This window comes from Stegodyphus dumicola, chromosome 1 (genome assembly GCF_044657685.1).
Source record: "Stegodyphus dumicola isolate Sdum_Otavi_A_Nest chromosome 1, ASM4465768v1".
Taxonomy (NCBI): domain Eukaryota; kingdom Metazoa; phylum Arthropoda; class Arachnida; order Araneae; family Eresidae; genus Stegodyphus; species Stegodyphus dumicola.
The window spans coordinates 197,356,258-197,383,873 of NC_140768.1; the positions used below are offsets into that span (position 1 = coordinate 197,356,258).

General features: G+C 35.3%; 1 protein-coding gene across 1 annotated transcript in view; it reads right to left on the reverse strand.

Annotated features, from left to right (window-relative positions):
- The window catches only part of LOC118188460 (cytochrome P450 4c3-like), a 105,767-nt gene that overhangs the window by 29,273 nt on the left and 48,878 nt on the right, over positions 1–27,616 (reverse strand). Inside the window, exons 7-9 of the mRNA XM_035358891.2 lie at positions 8,612–8,800; positions 4,767–4,940; positions 3,262–3,328 (exon numbers count right to left, since the gene is read on the reverse strand). Of these exons, the coding sequence (XP_035214782.2) occupies positions 3,262–3,328; positions 4,767–4,940; positions 8,612–8,800 (430 nt within the window). The remainder of the gene's footprint in view (positions 1–3,261; positions 3,329–4,766; positions 4,941–8,611; positions 8,801–27,616) is intronic.

The following is a 27,616-nucleotide window of genomic DNA, read 5'->3' on the forward strand; positions in this document are numbered from 1 at the left end:
AAATACCCAATAGGAATTAAAGGGATAAGAGAGATCATTAAGAAAGTCACGGATCAAGACACCCATCACCATTTCATAGAGTTTTTGTAGCAATCGTTCGACTCCTGTTAAGTCCAAGGTCTACTCTATGATTAATGCTACAGGACATCGAAGTCTATGTTTTCCAACTTTTCTTCGACTCATGTAATGAGACTTTGAGTAAATAATGTAAATATTGTTCTATTTTTCTTTGTATTCATTTAAGTTTAATAAAGTTAATTAAAATTAAGAGAATCGTGGTTGAGATCCCAAAGTAAAACGATACATCTCTCCCCAGCAAAATCATTCAGTCAGATGAGATCGTAGGGTGGTTAAAGCGGGTGGAAACTTAGCCTCAGGCTCTCCGCCCGCACTTAACCTAGCTATTTGGCATAAAACTACTTACGGCACCTAAGACCAAATTAATATCATTCAAATGGTTATCATCTCCTCCCGCCTGATACGGAGGATGGATAAGTGATAGTGTCTACGTGGATACCATACCACTTACGAACGCAACGACTCGGTCCTCTCACCTGCTCCTCCCACTGAGACCGGGAGTGAGTCATAGGTTTCCCACAGTTGTAATTTAATTACAGGAGTGGAGAGTAAAATTGATTGATTTACAGGAAGCATCAAAAACGGGTCGCAATTTCGTGGTCGAAGTTTCTTTGAATACCCCTTTATGTGGTAGTGACACTGAGTATTCATTTCGTGTTCAGGAACTTCTTCTATAATTCCTTCATTTAACCAATCTGTGAAAACATTTTTGTAATCCTCGAATTTGCCCTTTTGTATCAACCGGTGTGTCGTACTGTTTAAACGCTGTCTAGCAATATCGAAATTTTGACTTAAACAGTCCCTTTCTGTTACCCAAGGCAACTGAACCTCATATCTTCCCTCTTTAAAGGTAACAGTTTCGTTAAAATGATTCAATGCGGCAATTTCCATTTCTTCTGCATTAAAAATTATGCAGCTGCTAATGACGAAGGATTAAATATTTTGATTAAAAAATGTATCGCTCTTAACAAATATGCCATTGTAAAAAAATAATAATTAATAAATAAATACAGTAAAACTCCGCTTAACGCGGGGATTATGTTCCATCAAGGGAGAGCGTTATATGAAATAGCATTAAACCAGGTCATCTCATCATATAATTAATAGGGTTAGAGGAAAACGGGTATAAAATTTTATAAAAAATGTTCAAGTATTTTGTTATTAAAGTTAATTAAATATCTTTTTTATAGCAATACAAAATAAAAACTTATTTCTTACAAATACTGAAACTTAAAAAATAATATATGGAAATAAATAAAATTTTAGATTATTAAGATTTTTCTGCATTTCCAATTTTTTTTTTTTTTTTTTTGATTATCAAGAAGGTATCTAATGTCATTTTGCATTTTGTTTTTGTGTTCCGTGAGAAGTTCTTTTTGCCGAGAGGGACCAAAAGTAAACTCAGTTTTATGCATCGAAAAATCTGTCTTACTACTCGCTGGCCGAATTGATTATTTTTGACTAGAAACTCTAATTTTAATTTTAAAAAATTGTTTTTTTAACTGTTGTTAGCTGTGTTTGGTGTTTTATATTTTTCTGTATTTTACAATTTTTAATGAATATATTTTAATTTTTTTGCCATGCGACGAAGTGAGAACTGAATTAATCGAATGAGAAATATATCTCTAATGAAATTGGATGAAATAAGTTTAAATGAAATGCAGCAAAAAATGTGTATAATTTAGTAGGCCGTACAAGGAAGGCATGTGGTATCTCCATCAGATTGTTTACATTAAGATTAGAGCACAGATTTTGTCTCATGGCGATACTATGATTGTGGCTGGCTGGCATCTGCGAGTGTAAAGGGATAGTTTGAGTCTATCAAAAGCGCCCAAGAGCCACTGGTTGGACATCACTGTTTAAATAGTAACTCCAGATAAACAGGGAGAAATGTACAATTTATTAAGAAAATAAGCGCAATTAGTAGCACACACAGCATAATATCTAGCTGGAATAGTTCAAGAAAAACCGGATATGAAGTACTTCTGCCTTAACATGAATCGTAAATGTTCTTCAAATCACTCTCAGGGTAAACTCTACCTCGTAATTCAGTTAACCGCTAAATGTTACATAGGTGTTCTATGTAAATGATCGCCTTAGAGAGGAGATGTTCAGTATTGATGATTATTTATTTCCCAGAAATACTGGTCATTTTCAGAGAGAGTTGTGTACGGAAGATAGTCGCTATGTGATTGCCCATTATATTTAATTTCGACTTTAAAATCTAATTTTGTGCTGAAAAATTTAGTATGCAATCCCTTATTTATTCGCCGCATCATGATTCTCAGCTCACTGGTTCACATTTTCTCTAAATAATCGTTAATTGATAACGTTTGTTTAATTAAAGGTATAATTCTTTTTGATTTATACGTCGTAATGAATACGCTCATGAAGTGCCATTTTTGGTCCAAATGCAAAAAATGAATTAAAGAAATAATTTCGGACTTAGATAAGCAGTGTAAGATGGATGAATACTGGAATATCGGTCACGGTAAATATATTAGAGATCAAAGAATCAAATAAAGAATGTAAGGTGTCCAATGATTTGAAGTTTTGGATAACTTTATTTCGCTATATCTTCATATGAGACTTTTTCCGAACCTTCTGAAAGATCTTTCTGAATTGTTAAGCGGTTGCACGAATAATGGATAATCATAAATGCTGATATACAAATATGTGTTACAGGAGTGACATCAGAAGTTGCTCTCTTTTTTTTACTTCCTTTTCTTGACATGACATTCGATTTGCTTGGACGTCAGGCAACTGACTTTTATTTAGTGCTTTAGGCTTAGTATTATAGGCCAAACTACAGGTCGTTCATATTCATCTAAATTAGTTTAATTGATTTTTTAAGAAGTGTGATATATACTGCACAATATTTCTTTAATATTTAAATGAATAAGAAAAAAAATAGGAAACGTAAATAAATAAATATCAAGTTTAATTTTACTTTGTTAGCAAAAAGAACCAGCGATTTGAATAAAGGGATTTTTCAACATCGGAAGTTCAAATCTCACTGGAGTTCTATTATACTTTGCTTTTAGACTTTAATGCATAAAACTGACTCTCATGCTTACGAATGAATTCAGTTTTCTTTATTTTAGAAATTTGGAAATGAAAGTAAATATAGCATAATAATACAATCCAACAAAATAAGAAGTATTTTTGTGAACCTCTACTTACCATAAGTGATATTTTCATCCATTTTCCTTCCTATTAACGGGACAGACGGATAGATCCTTTGGGATTCCTAAAGTGGAAGTTTGCAATCATTTTTATACTGGCAGAGATTCAGTATTTTAATACTAGGAATGGCTGTTATTGTTTGCATTTAATGATTTACAGATAAAAATCAAAAGAAAGTGTTGCAAACTGACGAAGCTTTAGACTTTTGATTTATCTCCTATAGTGTAAAAGTGCTCCCCCATTAGTGTTTAAAAAGCGAATCAGATGAAATATTTAGAAACGTACCGATTACAATCCTTCGAAAATGTTTAGAAGACTACAATCAGTACGCTTCTGTGAATTCCCGTTAATATAGAAACATACCGACTGCAATTCTCTGAATATGTAAGATCCACAGAATAATGACAAATATGCTTCCCTCATCAACTACCACATTGCAGTTCGCTGTTTCTGCTTCGATGAGTGCATTTCTCAATCCTCCGCAACCACTTCTTTTCTCTCCTGATCCATGTATGAGCTGAAGTTTATTACTTTCCTCAGAACTGTGACTTTCTTAGCAATTGACCGGATCATTTTCCTCCATAGATTTCACACATCTTTTACTCGATGTTTTATTCACTGCCCTTTATAGAAAGAAATTTAGAGGATAAAACAAGTTCACGCTTGTTTGTAAGTTGCATAAAGTATCATATACATATAATAATTACAGATGCTTTGAGATGAAATGCCTCTACTGTTAAAGTTATACCTCAAATACAAATGATCTGTCTCATATTGAAATTAAGATCCTGAAGGATTACAAGAACACAATTATTTTGTAATGCATGTTATTATATCGATCATTTTCAAAACAGTCTTCTAGGTTTTTTTTTCTTTTTCCGTATCTATAGTATAGTCTGAATCTTTGTCCCCGTATTTGCAGTGATGTTACCATCAAATTATTTTCCAAAAATATATTCCTATTGTTCCAAGTGCAAAAGTGCCATTTTGATATCACTGAAATTTTTTATGAGAAACCTGAGTGGATTATCTGCGTTTCTTTACGCTATTTTTGACAAAATGGTTACGACAATACGTGTATTAGTCTAAGGATAAAAAGCATAAGTCTTACGGATAATCAAAATTACTTGCAGCCTGTTTAACAGGTCTGGATTACTCAGTTGGCAAAGCATCTGTTCGTGGATCAGAAGATCTTGCCTTCTGATCGAACTATGGGTTCTGATTTGATCTTTCAAATATTGCCCATGGACAGACATGGCCTGTCAGTTATTCAGATGTCAACGCTTCAGTACACATTAAGATGGTTAAGTGTTCCGGATTAACTTAGTTGACAGAGTACCTGCCCACAAGTCAAGCAGATGTGGGTTCGATTCCTGTTCGATCTTATGTTTTTTATAAGGTGTTTTAAGAAGCTTGTAGATTCACTTTATTAATCGAGGCTCAGATAACTCAGATTATGATTTATGATGCTGTCTAAAATACTAGATTGCTGAACAATTTACCTTGAGAGTACACTCCAAGTATTTCATTCTTCTGACATCGTCATGTGTAACCGAACGCTCGACATCATCACCGAAAATTTCATCTAATTCGTCCGTCACTTTCTTCTGCACTTCTGGATACAAGCCAATACAGTACAAAGCGAAAATGATACCCATGGCTGTCGTGTCGTGACCCTGCGGGAGAAAAGAAAAGACAGTATTTCAATTTACTGTATTTCGTAATTAACCGGAATTTTCATGTTGAAGGCACTATTCATTTGACATAGTAAATAATCTTTCATTTGCAATATTGTCTTTACGAATATTTGACAAAGTTAACAAACGTGGCAAAACCCATACCAGTATGCGACTTAGCAATATTTTTGAGAACATAAATATAGGTATTAAAGATCACCTTTCTACGGCGACGACCTTCACAGAAGAACAAAATCTACTGGAATCGTAGGTGGGCATCACAAAGAGGGTTCACTGCACTACTGTGTTTGTAGTACAATAGTCATATTTACACATTTACTCTTTTCATGCGTACTGTAGTTAGTATTTTAGGTACGACCGAGTTTTAGCTATCAGATTTCATATTTACTGGCATTTATTTAAGCGTCGTCTTTTTATTTTTCTCAACATGACCCATCTCATTACGCTCCCAATTCGTCGTCAATTCATCATCTCACTTCAGGGAAAAATTTTAGAATTCCCCCAAGGACGAAATTAGAGACACAGATCTAAAAAAAATGACAACATCACAATATCCAGACAAATCGATGAATTGATGATAAATATTTACTGTTGAGTGCCTTCTCAATGGCTAAGCATTGCATTGCATTGCATTGACGGAAGACGCGAGCACTGTACCTTTACCATAGGATGAATCAGTTCAGCACCGCGCCCCCCAAGATCTAGAGCAGCCAAAGAGGCCACACGAGAGCCGCGCACAGAGAGACCAAGCCCAACGCCGGATCCACCCCGGGCAGTTCAACGAACCAAAGGCCCATAGGGGACCCACACCCCGTCTCAATGGCAAAGCATAGTTCGAAGGAGAATGAGTTACATAGCGAAGTTTGAACTAGCTTAAATTGCAAATAGCGAACTGAGAGTCAAGACTCTAACGGCGCTGTTAGTGACGGCGAGTGTAGAAGAATGCAATGGTTGTCAGTTTCAAATGAAGGCTTTGATTACAGTTTTTACAGTCTTAAGATAAATAAAGATAATAAAACGAGTTAAAATTTTATATTACCTTAAAATTATGCATTACCTGTCACCTAATTTTGATAAAAAAATTAGCGTAAGAAAGTAAAGGCTACACACGCGTAAATGTGACAATGTAAGGCGTATGATGATAATAGGAGCGTATTAAGCACTTCAGCTGTTGTTTATGCACTTTTAGAACGAATATGCTTGCATTAGAATTAATGGTTTAAATAAAAGTGGTAATTCTTATGTGTTAACCTTAAGTGTTCTGTGCGATGGCATTTTTACTAGATTTAAATGTATATCTTGAGTTCCGCGACAAGTAATAATTAACTGTAGCATTTTGCTCCATTTCTCTTCCATTATTTTTCGTAGTTTACACAATAATTTATATCTGCATTTATAGAGCATTTTTCGCCCCAATGCAAAAGCATAATTGTCTTTAACATCAGTAGACTTTGAGGAATGCGAAAGAAAGATTTAGATGATTATCTTTTACATTTTTGAGACGGAAGTTTGCGTATGTTGATGGAGTTTGCGTACGTGAGAGCGAAGTTTGCGTATGTTGATGACCTTGTAGAGGCATAAGGATTTTTTTGGAAGCAAGAGAGATTGAAAAATGAGCAACCGCCTTCGCCGGGAATCGAACCACGGACCTCCGGAATACCGGCCCAGCATGCAGAACCACTACACCACGAAGGCACTCTAGAAAGGCGTTAGAAATACCTTATATACTCCCCCTTTTAAAGGGCGACTGGGGTCTTTAGGAGACCCAATCGCCAAATCCTGGATGTGGAGAATCCTCATCCAACACCCTTTTAGTTCGGGGGTGAGACATTAGGCACTTTTAGAAGCAGGCAAGATGTAAACTGAGCAATGCCTTCGCCGGGAATCAAACCGCGGACCTCTGGAATATCGGGCCAGCGTGCAGAACCACTACACCACGAAGGCACGCTGAGAAGGCGGGAAAAATACCTTTATAAACTACTGTAACAGTTGTTAAGTAAGGGATTATGATATTCCCTTTTTGTCACTCCGCCTAACTGACAACTAAAGAAATCTCCAAAGTGACGTTACGGATTTTATACAAAAGTAAAAATTCTTACTTATGTATATTATCCCAGGCCTGCTCCTTATTTGAAAATAGATTCGGATCTTCTGCAGCCAGATGGCACTTTTGTTTGAGGTGTACTTTCTTTCTTTAATTTTATATTTTGTTATCTTGAATAGATGTACTTTTGTTATAAAAATATACCCTTTTGTTAACCTGCTAAAAATCTTAAGGTCCGTGTCTCTGAGGAAGAGTTCGTCCACAACGAGAATGAGAAATTGTACGAATTTTTTTGTCCTTCAGGAATTCGTTCGCGAATGTTACAGGTATCGAATATGTTGACTTCTAATGGACAAAGCTTTTGAACAGGTCTCACGAAGGTACCAAAATGTGTCTTCACCTTTACTGCACAAATTCATCCGTCTGTCTTTACAACTTTTGCCAAAATGCAAATGGTTCTCTTTTCACCATCTTTCATAGAGAATGCTACTATGTCCGCAGCATTCTTTGATAAATAAGTAAGAAGTCTGGAATTTATCAGGCTTTCTGCGTCACATAATACGGTGACAAATTCCTCTTCACTTTATAAAGTAATTTCTCCCTTCTTTCTGCATGAGCCTTCGTGGTGTAACTGGAAGCACACTCGACGCATATTCGGGAGGTCCAAAGTTCGAATCCCAGCTAGGGCGTTGTGGATTTTTCACTGTCTTGACATCAAAAAATTCTAAATGACTCTATAGTGATGCCCTTTTACGGATATCTTCAGGTCTATGCTTCCAGTTATTCAAGATATTTTGAAAACGACACTGTACTTTTTGGTACAGTGTCGGATGATAATGAAAGGTGGTGGATGATAATTCGTCTCTACCAGAATTTGGCGATTGGATCCCGTCATTCCAAGTTGCTCTTTAAAAGGGAGGAGTATATACGGCAGTTTCTCTCTACTTTCCACATGCCTTCGTTGTGTGACTGGCAGCACACTCAACGCGTATTCGGGATTTCCCAAGTTCGAATCCGGGCAAGGGTGTTGTGGATTTCTCCAGTCTCCTGATATTGAAAACGTCTAAATGATTCGACAACTTAAACATGCTTTTCCGAGTACTTTTTTGAGAACGTTCATCAGTATTCCTACTAACCTCTACCAATATCCTCTCACCAAGGGGAAGATGGAAGGCCGAATTTCCCTGAAATTTTTCTTACTCGCGAAATTTTTTATATTATTCCAGTCAATGGATTTTAAGGCGTTGTATGTGCCAGTAAAATCTTTACCGTTATCCGAATAGATTGAAGTTGGACGGCCTGTTCTTGTGATGAATTGGCGAACAGTCACATAAGAATGTTTTGAACTGATGATACTGTTTTCTCATTAAAAACAGTCACATGGTCGAATACGATTCGCTGTGGCACATTAACGGTACCTACCCACCATTGCGTCCATGTTCGCGTCTATTATACAATTAACAGAATAACGTACACTGAATAACCTGGCGTGACAATGAATAATCTGGCATGAATAACCCCTTTGTGAAACACTTTTTGAAATGAAGAAACTTTTGTTCGTTGTTGCTTGAATAATTTAGGAACATCTTATTTTATGCAATCTTACCTCAAACATAAATGTGTCCACTTCTTCCCTAATGTCCTGTTCATCTAATTGCTGTTCAGAGATATGCAGGTCCAGAAGCAGGTCCATGAACGCTTTCCTCTTTTTACCCTGGTAACTGTCTGGGACATTTTCAGGCTCTTCATTTTTTACAAGGTGATTCAGCATAGATTCTTTCTTTTCTTTTATAACCTTAAAAGTAAAGAGAACATGCAGATTAAATGACGATTAAATAATTACTAGGTCAAATGCACTTTGTATTTACTAAGTCAAATGCACTTTGTATTTACTAGGTCAAATGCACTTTGTATTTACTAGGTCAAATGCAAATGCACTTTGCACTTAATTTACTGTTCCAATATGAGGATCTCCGAAGCACTTTGATCTCCGCAGAAGTTTACTGCTTTTTAGCTTCCTTCGAAATACAGAACTTTTCTATAAAACCTAAAGTTATTCTAAAAGTAAATTACATTTAGATGTAGGAGAAAACTTTGGCATCATTCTTTCTCAGCAAGCGATAATCAGACATTTAACATAAGAAGTGATAGTTAAATATTACAGAACTCCGAATGTCCGAATTCACAGAAAAATTCTATTTCGATATGTGAAAAATCCGAACGATCGTACAATCTTTATTTCGTGCGGCACGTGCAACGCCATTTCTGGAAATTTGCTTTTCGTTCACCTTCACTTATTTTAAACAAAAATTTTGAATTAAGGAACTGCAATTATTTGTACAATTTACACTTTTAGCGATATTAGGTAATGGTTTCTTTTTATTTGTTTTCGTCAATAGTATAACAGAAAATAACCGACTATATTTACTCAGCAACCTGAAAAGACAAATATTCGTTGCATGGATCGAGACGAGACTTGCATAACATTATCACAACTGTTTTGTGTATTTTTGGAGAAGTAGCACGCACAATCGAGCAGAAACTCCCGATGATATACATAAGCAATAAAATGATAGGCTAAATAAAATACGAAAAAATGATAGGCTTGTGTATCTTAATTAATTATTTACGAGTTATAAGTTTGCTGAACATTTAAACCAATTTTACTGTTTGTCATATACTTTCATAAAAATTAATTAACTTCTTAAAATATGTATTTTCACTGTATTATATTTTTATATTACTCAAGTTAAGGAAAAAATTAATTAAAATAAAAAAAATACCAAGTTAATTTTACTTGGCCTAAAAGGAACAATAAATGATCCAGATGGGATTTCGAATTTCTGGCATGCGGATAAAATTCCATTACATTTCTTTTTTGATTTAACCAGTGATAACGAAACGGATAATGCATCTCTTTATGAACATTTACCTGTATTATACAATTTGAAGATTTTTATTTTATTGTTTTTTAATTTTTAACCTTAAAATTGTCACTAAAAATATAGCGAACTCTTTAGTACATCATGTTTGGCGGTTGCTTGCAACGGCCTAAACATTGATGAAAATAGGAATGAGGGTAAGGGCTCATGGAGCTATGAGAAATTTTCCCAGATACCGGTGGCCATAGCATGGCCGAAGTATACGTTTTTTCTCTCAACGACGTTTCGACCAAAAATCCCCCCCCCCATAAATGAGTAACAGCTGGACCTCTCATTGATGATTATCTTTCCTTCTGACACTTTTTCTCCCAAATCACTTTTACAAATTTACATATTCTATTATAATGACGAATGCTTTGAAAATGCCAAAGAAATAACTTTCTGTTGAGGCAAACATTCAAATTTCCGCAGTTTAAGCTGTGGGCTTAGAGGCAAGCCAGTAATGATTCTGGCGAATTTTCTGTTATGCAGCTGAATGAATAGTTTTCCATTTCAGTTTGGATTATTCCGTATGCAGCCGAATAGTTTTAGTTTTCAGGCAATTTACAGCGTTATTCATCTATGATTTGAATTTATTATATAATCATGCATTTATTAAATCGGTTTTTAATACCAGCTGAAAGGAAAATATTTTTACGTGAGCTACCAAAAATCGTCCAATGACTTCAGGATCGAAATTTTGTCGTCTCTTTTTCTAGATATTACTTAGCATTGCCTGAAAGGACAAAAATTTTCCCACACATATTTCAGGGATAAAGGGATAGTACCCTAATAGTTTAGAAGACGAAAGCGAATGTGATCCGCTATTTAATTTAAGACTGAATTTTAATTCAAGTATTATATTTTTTATTAGGCTGCCTACCTTTAAAGAAGACTGGTTTTTGATTTTGTTGAAACACGAGAACTATCAGCCGAAATCTTTTCGTTAAGAGATTAATTTTCATGCATAAATTCAAATGTTTCTAAAGCGATAATTTTAAAGATATTATTGCTTTCATTAATAAGAGTTTTAGACAGAGTAATTATCTAGTAAAATGATTTTTCTTTTTCAATGAGCGACTAAATTGACGTATTCAAAATATTGTCCTTTACTAATGAAATGGCTCATTTCCCCCCTCTATTAAGTATTTAAAATACCCATTCCCGGAATGTTAATCTTCATTAATCCCATTTGAAATAAGAAAGAGAGATGATGCGTGTGAAAAATGATGTCACATTATTGCATGAAAAATAAGCATTGTTCTATGTACGTGGAAGTTTAATTTATGAATCTAATGATATTATTGTATTTATTTAACTATAATTATAAGGAATTAATTAGCTTTTTTGTTACTGCTTATTATCTAAAACTATATATACTATATAAATAAATAAATAAATAAATTTTTAAATTAAGATTAAAATTGTTATGTTCGAGGTATTAAAATATTTATGTTAAAAATTATTTTTCAGCTGTAGTACGTTGCACAAAATCAAGTTTGAAAAATGCATATGCAAAACTATGACATGAAACTAAATAAAAAAATTAACATTTCAGCGCTTAGGCTTCTAAATGAATGTAGTAGCTCACAACATCCAAATAATTTTCTAATAAAATTTCGTTGCTTAGTAATTTTTTTAAAGATTTTTCCTTTTTCATTTATTTTAATCGGGATCTCCGTGGTTTATTGTCGCAACTTAGTATCGGTATGAGTGATTCATCCATATTATCTACCATGGTACAGATTAATCCTTTGCGTGACACCTAACAATATCTGAAAAGTACAATCATTCCGAAACGGACCGCTGTGACACAGAAAAATATACAATAATAATAATAATAACCTTTATTAAATTCACTAAATTAATTTAACGTTAACTAAATGAAAATAGGGCTCAGATTAGAAGCACAGAGGGGAAAATCCAGAAAAGACACTCCTGTGCAAATGATAAGGGATATGAAAATTGGGCGAAAAGACATATAAACCGCTCTGCTTCGTGCCTAGTCACCATGAATAGTTTAAAAATGGACAAACGTTAATTCTAACTGTAGGATTAATGCAGCAGATACCAATAAACCCACTGCAAGAAAAATATTCAATAGCAACCCACTTTTCAGAAAAAAAAGAAAAAAAAAAAAAAGCATAAATTGATGGTAAATGTACTTAACCCTATCATCGTAAACTCACCGGAAATTCACCAGTAATATTAGATCTAAGCCGTTATTCAATAGCATTAAAGTAGGGAATTTTACTCTCCAGACGGTTTCACAACTACACTCCGCCATAAAAACGCCGGCAACTTTATGGTAATCGGTGACTATTCCCCTTGATAAGACTTCACACGGCCATCCCAACATCTTAATGAAGATTGCATTCTTCTTGATAGAGCTTAATTTCCTAAGGGTGCCATGTACCTTAGAGTCTTCGTGTTGAAGCACCAGAACTGCATTAAACATTAACCAAAATAAGCATGTGTTTAGGGGCTCAAGGAAAAGGGGCAACACAAAAAGTTACTTAGGAACTCGGGAAAAGGAAGCACCAAAATCTCTTTTATTGCTAGTTTTACCACGAAATATCCGAGCCAGCTAAACTAAGATCGAGAGAGAAAAACTGGCGTAAATGTATGTGGGGCACCAAAACGTTTTTAAGGGCTTAAGGCTTCTAAAAGTCTTAATCTGAACTCTTTTGTTGTGACGAATTTTGTGTTGGCCAACTTGAAAAAACTTGTGGCATCTTTTTGAAAAGTGACTGCTTCAGTCAGATCAGCCAATCGGCCCATGAATGAGGTACAGATTACATAAAAGAACCGAATATGTAATGTACGGTATTGGCCTCGCTTATTAAAAAAGCGTTACAAAAGAGTGCGTCTTTCAAGATCAACCCGACCAAAGTGTAGCGTACGTATATGATCATAGCACATTTTAAACTTTTGAAGAGCTAATTCCAAGTTCCTTTGTTATGCTGGAATATTGTGCAATAGGTATGGCGTTGTCTAGTTCAGTTGAAGAGGTGCCCTGGGGCCCATGACTATGTTGTTTTCTTAGGCGTGGTTCTGCAAGGAGATACGCAATAAGAAGTCACAAGAGAGGACCGCAAGATATCGTGATGATGATTGAAGGGTTGAGCTTTTGTGCATAAGCATATTTAAATTATTAGGTAGGTTTGGGATGAAGCGCTAATGTGTTCAACTATCTTATTTGATCGGCAGGGTTGACCTTGAATGACGTACGCCTATGTGGTATGTATGTAACTCTTTTTCCTAAACGGGATCCCAGAAACGTCTTCCATAAACTACACTCGTGTTTTCATATTTTAAGGGCTTATAAAAGTTATCAGTTTGATACATTAAAATATAAATTAAATCTATTGATAAAAGTAAAGTCAAAATAAAAATAATTAAAAAGGAGATATAGCATTTTCAAAATATCTCACTTTATAATACCGTTTATATTTTCAAAGCACTATGCCAGGCCGCGAGCATAAGTAATAATACCAAAGTTGCATGTTATATAATTCGAACGCTATATGATCCTCAGATAGAAAGATTGATAAAAAGACGCTTATAATGTCAAAAACAAAATAAAGTAAAAATAATTATTTTTGGTATATTCGCGTTTAAATCTATCATATTAAAGGTGCTACATTACAATGGTGCATCACTATGAAAGCAATATGGCAAACGTTTTCCTATTTTCCAAAACAAAATTGAAGATTTTCATGTACAAAACTGGTAGCAGTTGTCATTGCAATTCGCCAGGCAACGTGGACGATTAATGCTGAAGCAGCTTATTGTAACGAGGAGTGAAAAATTAAAAAACAAAAAAGAAACGAAAAAAGAAATCTGAAGGCTTTTCAGATTTTATATTACACGCAAAGAAGCTTTTTTTTTTTTTAACGTTTTGTGTGTTACCTTTACTTATTAAATATCATGTTCTTCGCACTTAAACCATAAAATTCAGTTCAACAGCAATATCACAAAATATTTAAAGAAGCATATCTGTAGAATTTCCGATACACATTCTCGCGCGCTGGAGATATTTTTTTTTTTTTTTTTTTTTTCCCCGTACAGTGTTGCCATTGTTCGCTTTGAAATCGTTCAGTTTCTTAATCAAAAACTCATAAACGCATTACCAAATATGAAATAGATAATAAAACAAATTCCGATAGTGAATTAATGCAAAATGCCAAACCGAAATCAATAGCCTTTCTGGACAAATTGCCCCTTTGGGCTAAAAAAAAAAAAAAAAAAAAAAAAAAAAAAAAAAAAAAAAAATCTAAACCATTCATTGCTAAAGTAAGGGTTCAGAAAACTTTTGATGGGCTAATAAAGCTTTTGAAAGTTTTTTATGTAATTATGCGTACTTTTTTATGCATTTATTTATTACAATTGTATTATCAATTTTTTCTCTTTTCTCTCTCTTTTCATTATTATTTGAAAGATTTTTGTGAGAACCTTCACCGAAGAATTTGGAGTTTTATGCTTTGCGCTGCAGCGCACTCTAATAATTCAGGAGAGATGAATACACACCATGTGCGGGACAATTAAAGATTTTATATTTTGCGCAATGACATAGTAAATATTGCCGATGCGCAAAATATAGAGCCTTTTGATTTCCCTCTTTAAAGAGAAGATATATCTGACCTTATAAATAGCCAGTCCTCAAACAATTATCACACTGCAGAGTATAAAACCTTTATCTTTCCGAATCTGCAATTGCTTCACAAATCGAAGAGTTTTAAACTTAAAAGAAATTTAGATACTTGATAATAAATTAAATCTTTGTTTTATTCTTTTGTACATCTAACTGATATAAAGTATTGTGCATTCAACTGATGTAATTTAAAGTAAATTTAATTTACGATACAGTCAACTGATAATTATGCACATTTGTAACATTATTTCAATTAATCAATGATAATTCTAACGTCGTTTACCGTAGTTTTCCTACTTGAAATGTATGGGTCGCAATATTAAAAAGTCTGAGAAATACGGACTTGATATTAAAAAAAAACTTTGGAATATCAGAAATCTGTTTATGTCAGGATAAATTTTTTAGATTCCAAGCACTGCGTTATATCGGACATTGAGCTGAAGTGGTATTACGAAAGCAATGAAGAATTCTGATGAGAGACTTCAATAGTAGTAGCCAGTGGATGACGTCAATTTTTCGACTGAACCGGAAACTATAACCCTTGATTACTTTCCACTTGCCACCAGTTACAATGCGCTGACCTTCAGCTCTGTTTTGCTTCGTTACAATTGGCTTAAACGAAAAACATCGTCATATTCAAGGGCAGTTAGGGTATTTTAGCAAACTAACATCACGCAAAGACAGATGTTTTACTGCACGTACTTCGAACCCTTTGTTTTCTTTAAAGCTTAATCATTTCGATAAGAATTAAATGCATTCATCCCATGTGCTCTTGTTGTTCAATAGTAAGCATTTTACTTTTAAATTTGAAATCAGTTTAACGAACTAATGAAGGTGTAAAACTTGTCGGGGAAACTTATCACTGGGCAAGGACTGAGAACTCGAATCCAACGAAATAAAAAATAACTGAAATTTTATTTGAACCGCAATTTGTGGCATGACTCAAAATAATAATAATAATAAAAACTTAAGGAAATGTTAACTTAAAATAAAAATCTGATGTTGACACCACATGACTTCCTTGTATGGCCTATTAAATTATATACATTTTTTGCTGCATTTAATTTAAACTTATTTCGTCGAATTTCATTAGAGATATATTTCTCATTCAACTAATTCAGTTCTCACTTCACGGCAAAGCAAAAATACATAAAAACTTAAAACATGTCCATTTAAAATTGTTATATACAGAAAAATCTAAAACACCAAATGCAGTTAAAATAAATTACCATTAGAATTAGAGTTTTTTACGCAAAGTAATTCAGCCAGCGGTCTAGAAGGCATATTTTTCAGTGCACAAAACTGAAAGTGTACTTTTGATCCCATTCGGCAAAAAGTCATTGAAAAAGATGCAGAAACCGATTTTATTTACTGTTCTGCTAAGTTTCCCTCACGTACTGGAGGAAACGGCGTTCGCGAAAGTCCTCATCTCCTTTCTTCTTGCTTAAAAGCAAGATTGCTAAAGATTGCTTAAGATTACTAAGTTTCAAATGGAAACGAATGGCGGTTCGTTAGGCTAAGTTGCCACTTAAGCTTTTAAATTGTTGATAATGAAAAAGGTAAGTGCACAACTACATGTTGTAGCAGTCCCATGTACAAAATTTCAATGTTCTACGGCTACTCGTTCTTGAGTTATGCGAGATACATACACAAGAAAAAAATCTCTTCTGAATCCATTTTACGATCCTTTTTGTCAAAAACAGTCTTTCATTCTGTACGTACGTACAGATGTAACGCAACATCGTTTAAATGGTTTCGAGAGCGGTTGAAATGGATATTTTCGTTGAAATATACTACCCGAAATTTTTCGCTATTACAATACTTCCTTTACTTCGTAGAAGGAAGAAAAAAAAGTTATGCGGGCCATTTCCAACTTTTCCAACATAATAAAAAATATAAGAAGTCGAAAAAATGTTATTTATAGGTTGATTTTGGGATTTTTACGCAAATTGCACATTTTTTTTATGTAAGTCTGAGTATGTTTATGAGTTTTTTATGTAAGTCTGAGTAGCAGACGTTTAAAAAACAATATAATAAGGAAAATAAATGCACAAATTGGAGTTTTTTTGTTAATAAACATTTTTAAAGGTTCAGTCAGTTAGGTTATGTATAAGGTAAGAATGAACAATTTGAAACATTTAATTCTAAGTAACTGTTAAACAGTCAGTACTTAATTAATGTGGTTTTTGAATGTGTAGTTCGTAAAGTTTATCTTAAGTTTTTAACAGTTATCTTAAGTTAAATCTACTTTCCTGTCCTTCCTAATTTCAGCTTACAATTTCCTACCAGAATATGTTTTTAGAATCGCGCTTAATGCAAATAAGTAAGAGTATGGTATTTAAGTCGAAGTTCCACTGACTTAAACCACTACGAAGTTCCACCACGTTAAAGAGGCAGAGTTTCTGAGTAGTGCGCGTTCGACTTTTGGCTACGTCTCTCTCTATGTTCGGCCGTATTTCAGGTCCTTGATAGCTTCGCCAGCTTATTTGATATTTAGGGGCCAACTACTTAGAAATCTTGATAGCTTCGGCGATATCTTTTTAGTTAAGTTTTATTTCTTATTACTTTGAGTTCAAGCCCAAGTGGAGGCTTTGCTGTACCTCTTGAGAAAGGAGCCGACTGTTAAGTTCTTATTTTAAGAAATAAAGGGTAATTATCCCTTCTTGAGTTTTACGTTTCTGTGTCTGAACTAAAGCGATTATTCGCTTACCTGTTCATGACGTTCCTACACATTTAGATGTTAAACAAAAGAGTTATTTGACACCACAAATTGCTTTTTACCATGTTATTTGTATTAGAATTAGTTCTTGGGAATGCGAACAAAATTAGTGTTTTAGGTGCATATCAGTTAATCTTGAATGATATTTTGATTTTATTATAGTCATAATAAAAGACATTTGTTCACAAACATCTGTTGATACAAACCTAACAACAATACCTTAAAGCCAATTCGTGTAAGTTTGGAAAATTGCTTGTTGGTACAAATTACCAAAATTCAATATAAGTTGGATCACTTGCAGTTGAAATAAGTTCCTTATCATTGCTTTTCAGTCTAGCATGGTGCTGTATGTCAAAAATTTCAAATTGTATTTCAGTTGAGCAACAATTAACGTCCTGCAGAGAAACTGAATTGTTGCATTTATTCTAATGTGTTTGTGTATGCATCTATCGACGGAGTTGATACAGACGATATGATTGTTTTTTCAAATTTTTAAATTTTTCAATAAGTTGTCGCGTACCACTGTTAAAACTCCTCCGTGCCATACTGCGCATGCGTACCGCGGGTTGGTTATCTCTTGTTATAGGGGAATGGATTTCTCATGACTATCTGCTTAACTGTATGGGTATTCAGACAAAGAATATGGCTTTCTTCCCGGCTCAAATAAGTGTTCTTTACGCACCTTAATCTCTCCACCAACTAAAATGAAAAGTTAAAAACAGAAATGCTGAAATGGTATGATTTTCTGATGTCCTCGTCCAGAACGACTGCAGAGCGAGTAAGGCAGCCTGAAATGGAGGATATTTGTAGCCATCTTTCAAAAAAAACCTGAATCAGGAATGCCCGAAATGAAATTTGAGTTCAATAGTGGGGTTAATTTTTGTTTTCAGAAATACTGATTGGTTTTATAGACTGTCATCTTAGTAAGTTGATCGCTTAAGCAGCGCCTCTCTCTAGCGACCTTCTTACAATAAGGTTACATAAATATATGTATGTAAGGATGTTGTAGGAATATTCATAGCGTAGATACTGAAGGTATCGATTCATAATGAACAGCAAATTTGACAAGCGAGGCAGATTAAATATTCGTTTTTATTTCAATTCACATTTGTGGCTATAATTCACTTGCCACTTCAAATCAAACCTGACTTAAAACTTTTACATTTTCGCTAGGTTTGCGGAAGAAGCCGAAGCAGCAAGCAGCAGTCTACCTTCGCTGAGGAGCAGAAGCAAAATGCGACTTATCTTATGGAAGATTACTGACAGACAGGTTTGGGTTTTCGAACTTTCGTGTTCCGAATTAACTACCTCATAATTGTTATGTAAAAGTCATATGATATGGATTAATCTGGAAATGGCGCAGTTCAGAATATTAGTTATTAAGCAATTTCTATTTCTAGAACAGAGAGGGGAATATCCAAATTAAAAGGAAGAACTACGTGGCTATTTCTAATTTAAGCTGTAATTTTATTTGACCTAATTTTTCTCTTACACACACACACCCACACCCACATACACATACATATACATTTAAGATATCAAAATATGAAGAAAAAATTATTAGACAATTTAAATTTAATTGAATAAACGGACAATAGACTTTTAATTTCTGATTTAAGTATAAGCACAAGCCCCTTCATTTCCGCACTCTGTCCCTGCAGTATACTGTTGTAAACTTTTGTCCATTTGTTATCCAGAACTAAAACAAAGAATTCCAAAGCTTATAAATAGTACTGCAACTAATTACGCACGATCTTTTGCAGCCTGCTTTTGCTAGCTAAAGGACGTGTCTTGCTTGGCTGCTTCTGTTCACTGTGAAAACGTAATATGTCATGTAATGTATTTTCCAGGAATTGACAAAACAGATAATCTTCTTAGTAGAATATTAATTTTATTTTTAGTTTACGGAGATAGATAATTTGTATACAATTCGTAAGAGGCAAAATTTCATACATCTGCTCTTGTTTTTTTAATTCGGACTTCAAATCCACAACTTTCAAATCCACTAATTTCACTAAATGTTCCCATTTTCTTCCAAGTGTACAGTAATTTCGTGCGATGTTGTCTTCATATTTGCGTTTTCAACAGCAGCGGTCATATTCAAAAACAAAAATGGTAACTTCAAACACTGACAAAATAATCTTCCAATGCCTTCCAATTATGTCTTCATGTATATAAGTACATAGATATATTATGCAGATATATATTTCTTCTCAACACTCCATTTCTTCTTGACGTTAATAAATTCAGCAGTTCAATCACCGCATCCATACAAATGGAGCCAAGCATCGGAAGTAAGAAGTTTACAGAAACTGAAACAAAGTACTCTGCCACAGAAAAGGAATGCGCAGCCATAATTTTTGCTGTAAAGAAACTGCAATTTTATTTATACGGGTATACTAAATTCTTCATCATGACCAATCATAATCCCCTAGTTTGGCTCAAAAATAATGTGAATGTAAATCCATGACTTATGGTTTGGTTTCGTTTATTAGATTACGGCAAAGCACTCGAGGGCTATCTGCCTTAAGGGAGGGATGCCTTCGTGGAGGACTTTTTAAGGGAAACTGGCTCGTATACACGTTACACATGGGAAAAACCACGAAAACATCCATGCAGCCAGCCCGTTCGCGGGATTCGAACCTCGGACCGAACTACCAGTGTTCAGCGACGTTACCGCTCGGCCGCTGGTGGGCCCCTCCACGACTTATGAGATGGGCACTACCTACAACCCTACAATTACACGGTAGTTCAACGAAGTGGTAAAAACTATAAAAAATGTAGACGCATTAAGTCGTACTCCTTGGCCTGATTAAATAATTTGTTTCTCTATATACGCCATATTTGTATTATGTAACCGTTGCTCAGCAACGTAAGAAATTGTTTTAAGATTAGAATTCTAAAGTTTGACCAGCTAGTAGATGTATGAAAATTTTGCCACTTAAGAATTGTATAAAAATTATCTATCTCCGTATGCCAAAAATAAAATTTATGTTTTAATAAGAAGGTTATCTGTTTTGTCAATTACTGCATAATACATTACAGTCATAATCAAAATTATGAAGTGCAGATTGTCCCCGTTGTGATGTGCCATGCCGTAGAGCAGTGGTCGGCAAAGTACAGCTCTAGAGCCGCATGTGGCTCTTTGCTTCCTTAAGTGCGGCTCTGGTACAAATATCCACGGAAGGCGCAATAATATTTTCATTTAAAAAAAAAATTTGGTAAGAAAAAAAATGACATCTTATTTTGATAAATTAAAATTCTTCTATAAATCGAGAACATGTATAATTTTTTATTTGAGTAAAAAGATAGATAGATAATTAAAATTTGATATTGTAAAAATACGCAACAAACATTGAGTTTAATTTTATTAGTTTTCGTAAACGTAAACATAAACCATGTACAAGCTACCGGCATGAGCGTGCATGCTTTTTATAAAGTAGTGAAGATACAAATTGGCATCACAGAGCAGTAGTTAGTTGCAGTGTGAACAGTTTTGTCTTATCTACCGTGTCTGCCGTTGTCCTGTTTTATTAAAAAGTTGTATTTTTAAAAAGTTGTATTTTTTAATCTAGCTGCACATCTTACAGGTATTTTTATACGATTTTATTACACCTGCTTTGTTTGTTTGTGGTTCCGGTACAAAATTTGTAATCTATTTTTCGATAACTGCTATGTATCCAAATGTTGGAAGTTTTCTTCCAATTTTGGTCATATTAAAAGTTTTGTTATTCTGATGATGGGAAAAATTATTTTTTTCTTTTTAGTGCAGTTACATATATTAATAAAATTGTATTTTTTAAAAAGATTTTTTAAATTTTTATTTTCATCAGTTTAATATAATGATAATAATACTGGTGGCTTTAGAAAAAAATATATTTGAAATATTTTTATAAGCACCGCAATTAACATAGCTACCAAGAAAAAGCAAAGAAAAACGGAAGATGAAAACCGCGAATTTAAAGTTGAGTGGACCGAGAATTTTGCATTTATTCAAAACTTGAATGGACTTCCGACATGTCTTATTTGTAAGGAGAAATTCTCGCATAACAAGAAGTCAAATCTAGAGAGACACTTTACAAGAAAGCATGCGTCATTTAGCGCTAAATATCCTACCGGTGATGCAAGAAAGAAAGCAGTTGAGGAACTTCAGAAGAGTCAAGAGTCGTCAACTTCTGTGTTTAATCACTGGATGCAATCTTCCAGCAATATTAATATGGCAAGTTTTGTTTGTAGCCAAGAGATTGCTAAGAGAGGAAAACCGTACACAGACGGCGAATACATAAAAAATTGTTTTATAAATGCATCCGAAGAGCTATTTCGGGATTTTAAGAACAAAGCAGATATTCTGAAAGGAATTGAAGAGTTACCATTGTCTGCCAAAACCATTAAAGATAGAACAATTAAAATGTGTTCGAATATAACCACCCAGCATATTGAAAATCTGAAATCGGTTTCGACTTTATCAATAGCAGTTGACGAGTCTTGTGACATAAATGATACAGCGCAAGTTTCCCTTTTTGTAAGATTTATGTCTCATTCAGGCCTTAAAGAACTTTTAGGATTATTGCCACTCAAAGGTCAGACGCGTGGAGAAGATATCGCCAACGCTGTAATTGAGTGTATGGATAACCATCAAGTTCCCCTCGATAAAATTGTGTCGATTTCAACAAATGGGGCCAAAAGTATGACCGGCGTAAGAAAAGCGGTTGTTGCTATTTTGAAAGAAAAAATTAATCACGAGATACTTGTTTACCATTGTATCATTCGCCAAGAAGCGCTTTGTGCGCAAACATTTCCGCAAGAAATTTGTAAAGTTATAAAATTAGTGATTACCATTATCGACTTAATTTTAGCTAAAGCTCTTAATCATCGCCAATTCAAAGAATTTTTATTTGAAATGGAGAGTAAGTACTGTGGTGTAGTGGCCGAAACCGCTATGCAAACCCTGGGTTGTGACATCAGGTTGAAAACAAAACACAGCATAAAAAATTTATTGAATGCTAAAAAATGGCTACATACAATCCACAACAAGAGACAAACTTATCTTTTTTCAAAAATCAAATTCTATACATCAATCATGCGAGAGCCATACGTGGCTCTCGAGCCTGCGTTTTTAACATTGCCAGCAATTTAATATTATTTTAATAACAACTATATTTTTGCAACTTAATATTATTTTAATAACAATTAAATAATTATATTTAGTCCCGTGATTTCATCACGGATATTGCACTCTGAATTTGCAATTTGAAATCATTCGTCGTAGATTTATGCGACCTTAACACAGTACGCTGGTCTTCTGCTTCATAACAAGGTACGTTGGTTATCAAGCGGGAACGTTTTAAAACGTTTCGCGTCCCTTTTACCGGAAATTTCTCCTTGAGAAGGGCGTTCACTATCCACAACTAACAGATGATCAGTGGATCCAAAACCTTTATTTCATAGTAGACGTTACGTCTCATATAAATCAGCTTAATCGTAAACTACAAGGGAAAGGAAACTTAATTTTTTCGATGTTAGAAGAAGTAATAACATTCGAAAACAAATTATCCATTTTTGCACAGGATTTTGAAAGGGAAACATTGTTTCACTTTTCGACCCTGGTGAAGTATCGCCAAGAAAATAATTCCTCTATTGATAAACACCATTTTAAAACAATAATTTTAAATATGAGGGAAGCATTTCTCAGCAGGTTTCAGGAATTTAAAAACATCAGAGCAACTTTAGCATTTGTCAAAAATCCTCTTAATGCTACGATAACCGAATTTAAATTTTCTCCTTTTGAAATTGACATTGGTAGCTTTGAAATACAATTGCTGGATTTCAAAAACAAGGAGATAGGGCGCTCTAAATTCGAAAAAATGTGATCTTAGTTCACAAGTCAACTCATCAAGGATTGCCCTACTTGTTGATAGTGTATTTGAGACGTGAACGACAAATTGTCTACCGGTTAGGTAGGATTTAACTATGTTTGTGATGTAACCTGGGAAGCCCAGGTTGTGTAGTTTGTATATGAATATGTCAAGCCATACGCGGTCGAAGGCCTTTGCTATATCCGAAAACAGACCTCATGTAACATTCTTATTCTGCAGCCCTTCGCTTATAAGATCCACAACCCGATATAGTTGGTTAACCGTAGAATGAGAATCTAAGTTGATGAGGAAGGATTATACTATTTTGTTCCAGATCTTGGTTGATACTGTTGAGTTGTACCGCTTTCATAATTTTGCTAAGTGAGGACAATAGGCTTATCTGGGTTTCAGAATCGGTGTGATTTGAGCCAACTTCCAACTTTCCAGTAAATGCTGCCATCTGAGTAAAAGGTTGATTATCCTCGTGAAGTTAAGTAGGATCTTGGCTGGGAATCTCTTGATCATCCTGTTGCTAATAGCATCGTACCCAGGGCTCTTGCTGTTTTTCAGCTTCTTTACATACGAGCAGATCTTCGACAGCATGACTAAGATCGTATTGTCTGTGTGGGGGCTTGTCGTAGAGTTATTGTGAAAGTCAGTAATTAATTGTTCTGTTGTGGGATGATGAATGTTGTTTGTGCGAAACTGAGATTCCAGATGCTGCGCTAAAAGTTCTGCTTTCTCAATTTCTGTGTAAAGGATCCTTTGAGGGCCTTTAAGAGGCGGAATGTTGTTGTGGCATTTTTTGTACCTTTTGACCGCTAACCATATATTGTCAGCAGAGAGGGACTCCAGGTAATTAGCCCAGCGGAGTTGTTAATAATAACTAGTGCGAGACTTGACTGCGTCACACAGCCTATTGAAGATGGGTTTTATCCTGCCTGGATCTGGTCTTCCAAAATTGCCTCCTGGTAGCATTGCGCTTTTTGATGATCTGATTAAGTTCCTTGGACCTGACAAGTTTAAGCTGTTTCTCTTCTCTTTGAGTATTTTTATAAGCATTTTGCACTGCATAGGTAAACTCCTTGATTAAACTATCAATGTCATTGCCTGAGTGTATCGTTGGGATTGTGTACTGGATGTTGTTTAGAGCTTTGGCATAATTTTGCCAGTCAGTTTTTAAAAGCTCTTTTGACTAATTTAGTATACCTACTGATATCCAGTATCAAATGGACCGGATCGTGATTGGAAGATAATTCGTCCAACACAGAAACATCCAGCGGAACACTGGCGTTTTTGAGGAGGAAGAAGTCTAAGATACTAGCGGAACCAGTAGTACACTGACTACCAATAAGTATTTGGACACCTGTGATAGAAAAGAAAAACTAACTTTATTCAAAATCAATAGTTGGTAGAGCCTTCACGAGAGGTAATTACAGCGTGGACCCTCCGGGGCATACTTTCCACAAGTCTTTGTCTGACAGCTAGTGGTATTTTCTTCCACTCGGCTTGGAGAAGACATAGAAGTTTCTTCACCGATTTTGCACGGGTAGTGCACCCCTGAATTCGGCGATGCAACTCGTCCTAGAGGTTCTCGATAGGGTTCAGGTCTGGACTCTGGGCAGGCCAGTCCATTCGATGAACTTCATTGGCACCATACCAAGCCTTGGTTAACGTCGAAACATGACAACTGGCATTGCCGTCCTGAAAGTAACAGGGGTCCAACCCGTAAAACTGCCAAATGTAGGAAGCACATTGTCATCCAAAATAGTGCAGTAGGCATCGGAGTTGAGCTTACCATGAATGGGGACCAAGGGTCCCAGCCCATACCAGGAGAAACACCCCCAGACCATAATTCCACCTCCGCCGAACTTGACTGTTGGCACAATGCATTCTGGCAGGAGACGTTCTCCAGGTAGACGCCAGCCCCAGACCCTGCCATCCGAACGGTAAAGGGTGGACCTTGATTCGTCACTCCAAACAACCCGTTTCCACTGATCTACGGTCCAATTTCGATGTGCTTTGCACCACATTAACCGAGCAGCGCGGTTGGACTTTGTGATCAAAGGCTTATGGGCAGCAGCACGACCATGAAAACCAAGCAGATGTGCTTCCTTACGGATGGTATTCATTGAAACAATACTCCCGGATGCCTGTTGAGACACTTCGCGGATGAGGGCCATCGTTTGGGTGCGGTTCTTCCGAATTTCTCTGGGCAGCACTCGTCGGTCTCTATCTCCCAGTTTCGTTGGTCTGCCGACTCGGGGCACACTCCGACAATCACGGCTGACCTTCCACTTCTTAATCACATAGGCCACTGTCGATTTTGGGTACTTCAGATCGCTAGATATGTCCCTTAAGGATCGGCCACATTTGTGATACCCGATAATTATACCTTTCTCGAAATCAGAGAGCTCCGAACTGCGAGGCATCTTGCATGCGACTAAAGCTGATGCTGTTTCCTACACGATTTATACCGGCGGACCGTGACGTAGCATAGGACGGCAGATATCGTCATTTGCATAGGTGTCCAAATACTTATTGGTAGTCAGTGTATACCTTGTTGGGGTACTTGGAGCTGCTATCTGAAATGGGACCCTGGGCGCCAAATTGAATATGACATTGCCGATAGTGTTAGAATTGTAGCAGTTCCATGCGCGGTGTCTAGTGTTCAGGTCTCCATAATTAAGTGTGTGACAAGTGTGAGGTATGTGTTGAGATTTACTTCAACAGCTGTGCGGAGTTTTGATAGTGGTATGTAAGTGGAGACAAACTTGTATGTTGTATTTGTGTTTGTTTTGATGGAAATAGCTGTAGCTTCAATGGTTGAAAACTGTGGGGCCACCTCCTCTCCTCCTGTCAGCAGTTATATCTCTGTTGGATCTATAAACACAGTAATTTGCAACATAAATTAGGTTTGAGGGGCCACGTTTGTGTTACTGTAGGAAGAACAGATCTGAGTTGTGCTTATTTATAAAATCTCGCAATTCATTGATCTTACGAGATAAACCGTTTGCGATCCATGTAAAAATGTTTACATAATTGTTTACAACACTATACATTATACATCACATTTAGAACCAAAAATATTTTCGAATATTTCAAACAAAATAAACATCTTATCAATAGTGTATTCTGCAGCTCGAAGCTCAGACATCTTATCTGTAATTTTTCTAATAATATTGGCAAATGAAAAACCTTTAAAAATGTCAACAAGTTCCTTAATAAATTTAAACATATCAGTAAAAACCTTCGGGCCTACTTCAGCAGGTTTTCCCCTGCTTCTATTACTAACAGGTGCATTTTTAACACTGTGATCCGAAAATTTGCTGTTTACAGTTGCAGACTTTCCGCTATTTGCATAAGCATAGCTAACGCCTGATATTACAGGATTTCTATTAACATTATTTTCTTCTTTTGACCTATTAATTTTACTCTTTTCATTATCTTGTGAGATTTTGACATTCCAAGCAGTGGGCAACTTGGGGCAACCACGACAATTGGCCGCATGCCCTGGTTGTTTATAGTTAAAGCACATTACATTATCAATACGTTTAGCCTTACAATTCTCAGTTTTATGCGGCCCCGCGCACTTCACACAATGGTTCTTTAGTTTAAAGTTATCTGATGAATGGTGGAAGTGTTGGCAGTTATGACACTGCGCAACATCTCCGACAGTATAATAAGGGGTGACAGAAACATAAAAACACATGAAATAAGTTATATTATCAATTCCCTCCACCCCTGGTACGTTCTCCAACTGTACTTGAAAAAGTGGCATCGGAACCTTTGTTTTGAGGTTATGCATTTTCGAAACTTTGCGCACCTTATAAAAAAGGGCAACAAGCTCTTCATGTATTTCGTCCTTGGGACAATCTAAGGGGAAGCCCCTGAAAACAACTTTAATGGCTTTATCCACTTTACTGATAATTAAGTAGTGATCAATTTGTTTATCTTCCAGATACTTTGTAGTTACCCTGTGGTAACTTTCAGTTTTCTGGAGTACTTTCAAGAAATCACCATTAATTTTGGCTGCAAATTCTAATTTTATGTCATTTTTTAATTTTTTAACAAAATCAGAAAATTTTTCTACTGGTTTTAGCATAATAGGTTTAACTTTTGGCTTCTCAATTTCAATAATCTCATACTCACCGTGATCCATATTGTCGTTACTATTATCATTTACATTCAAGCTACTAAATTATTGCTAACTGGGATATTCACATTACATTTAATTAACTTGGCTGGCCTAGCCGTGGTTTTCGGCAGAACAAAGTAATTCCGGTAGCTGACCACTTATTCTTTTTAGATGGCCACTTGGGCTTAATATTACCAATATCCACATTATCATTCCCATTTGCTGCTATAAATAAATAACGCTGTTATCTATTCAATGAATGATCAAGAGCTATCAGAAATGGAAAAAGAAAAAAGGGGAGATAAAGAAAAGAAAACAATTCTT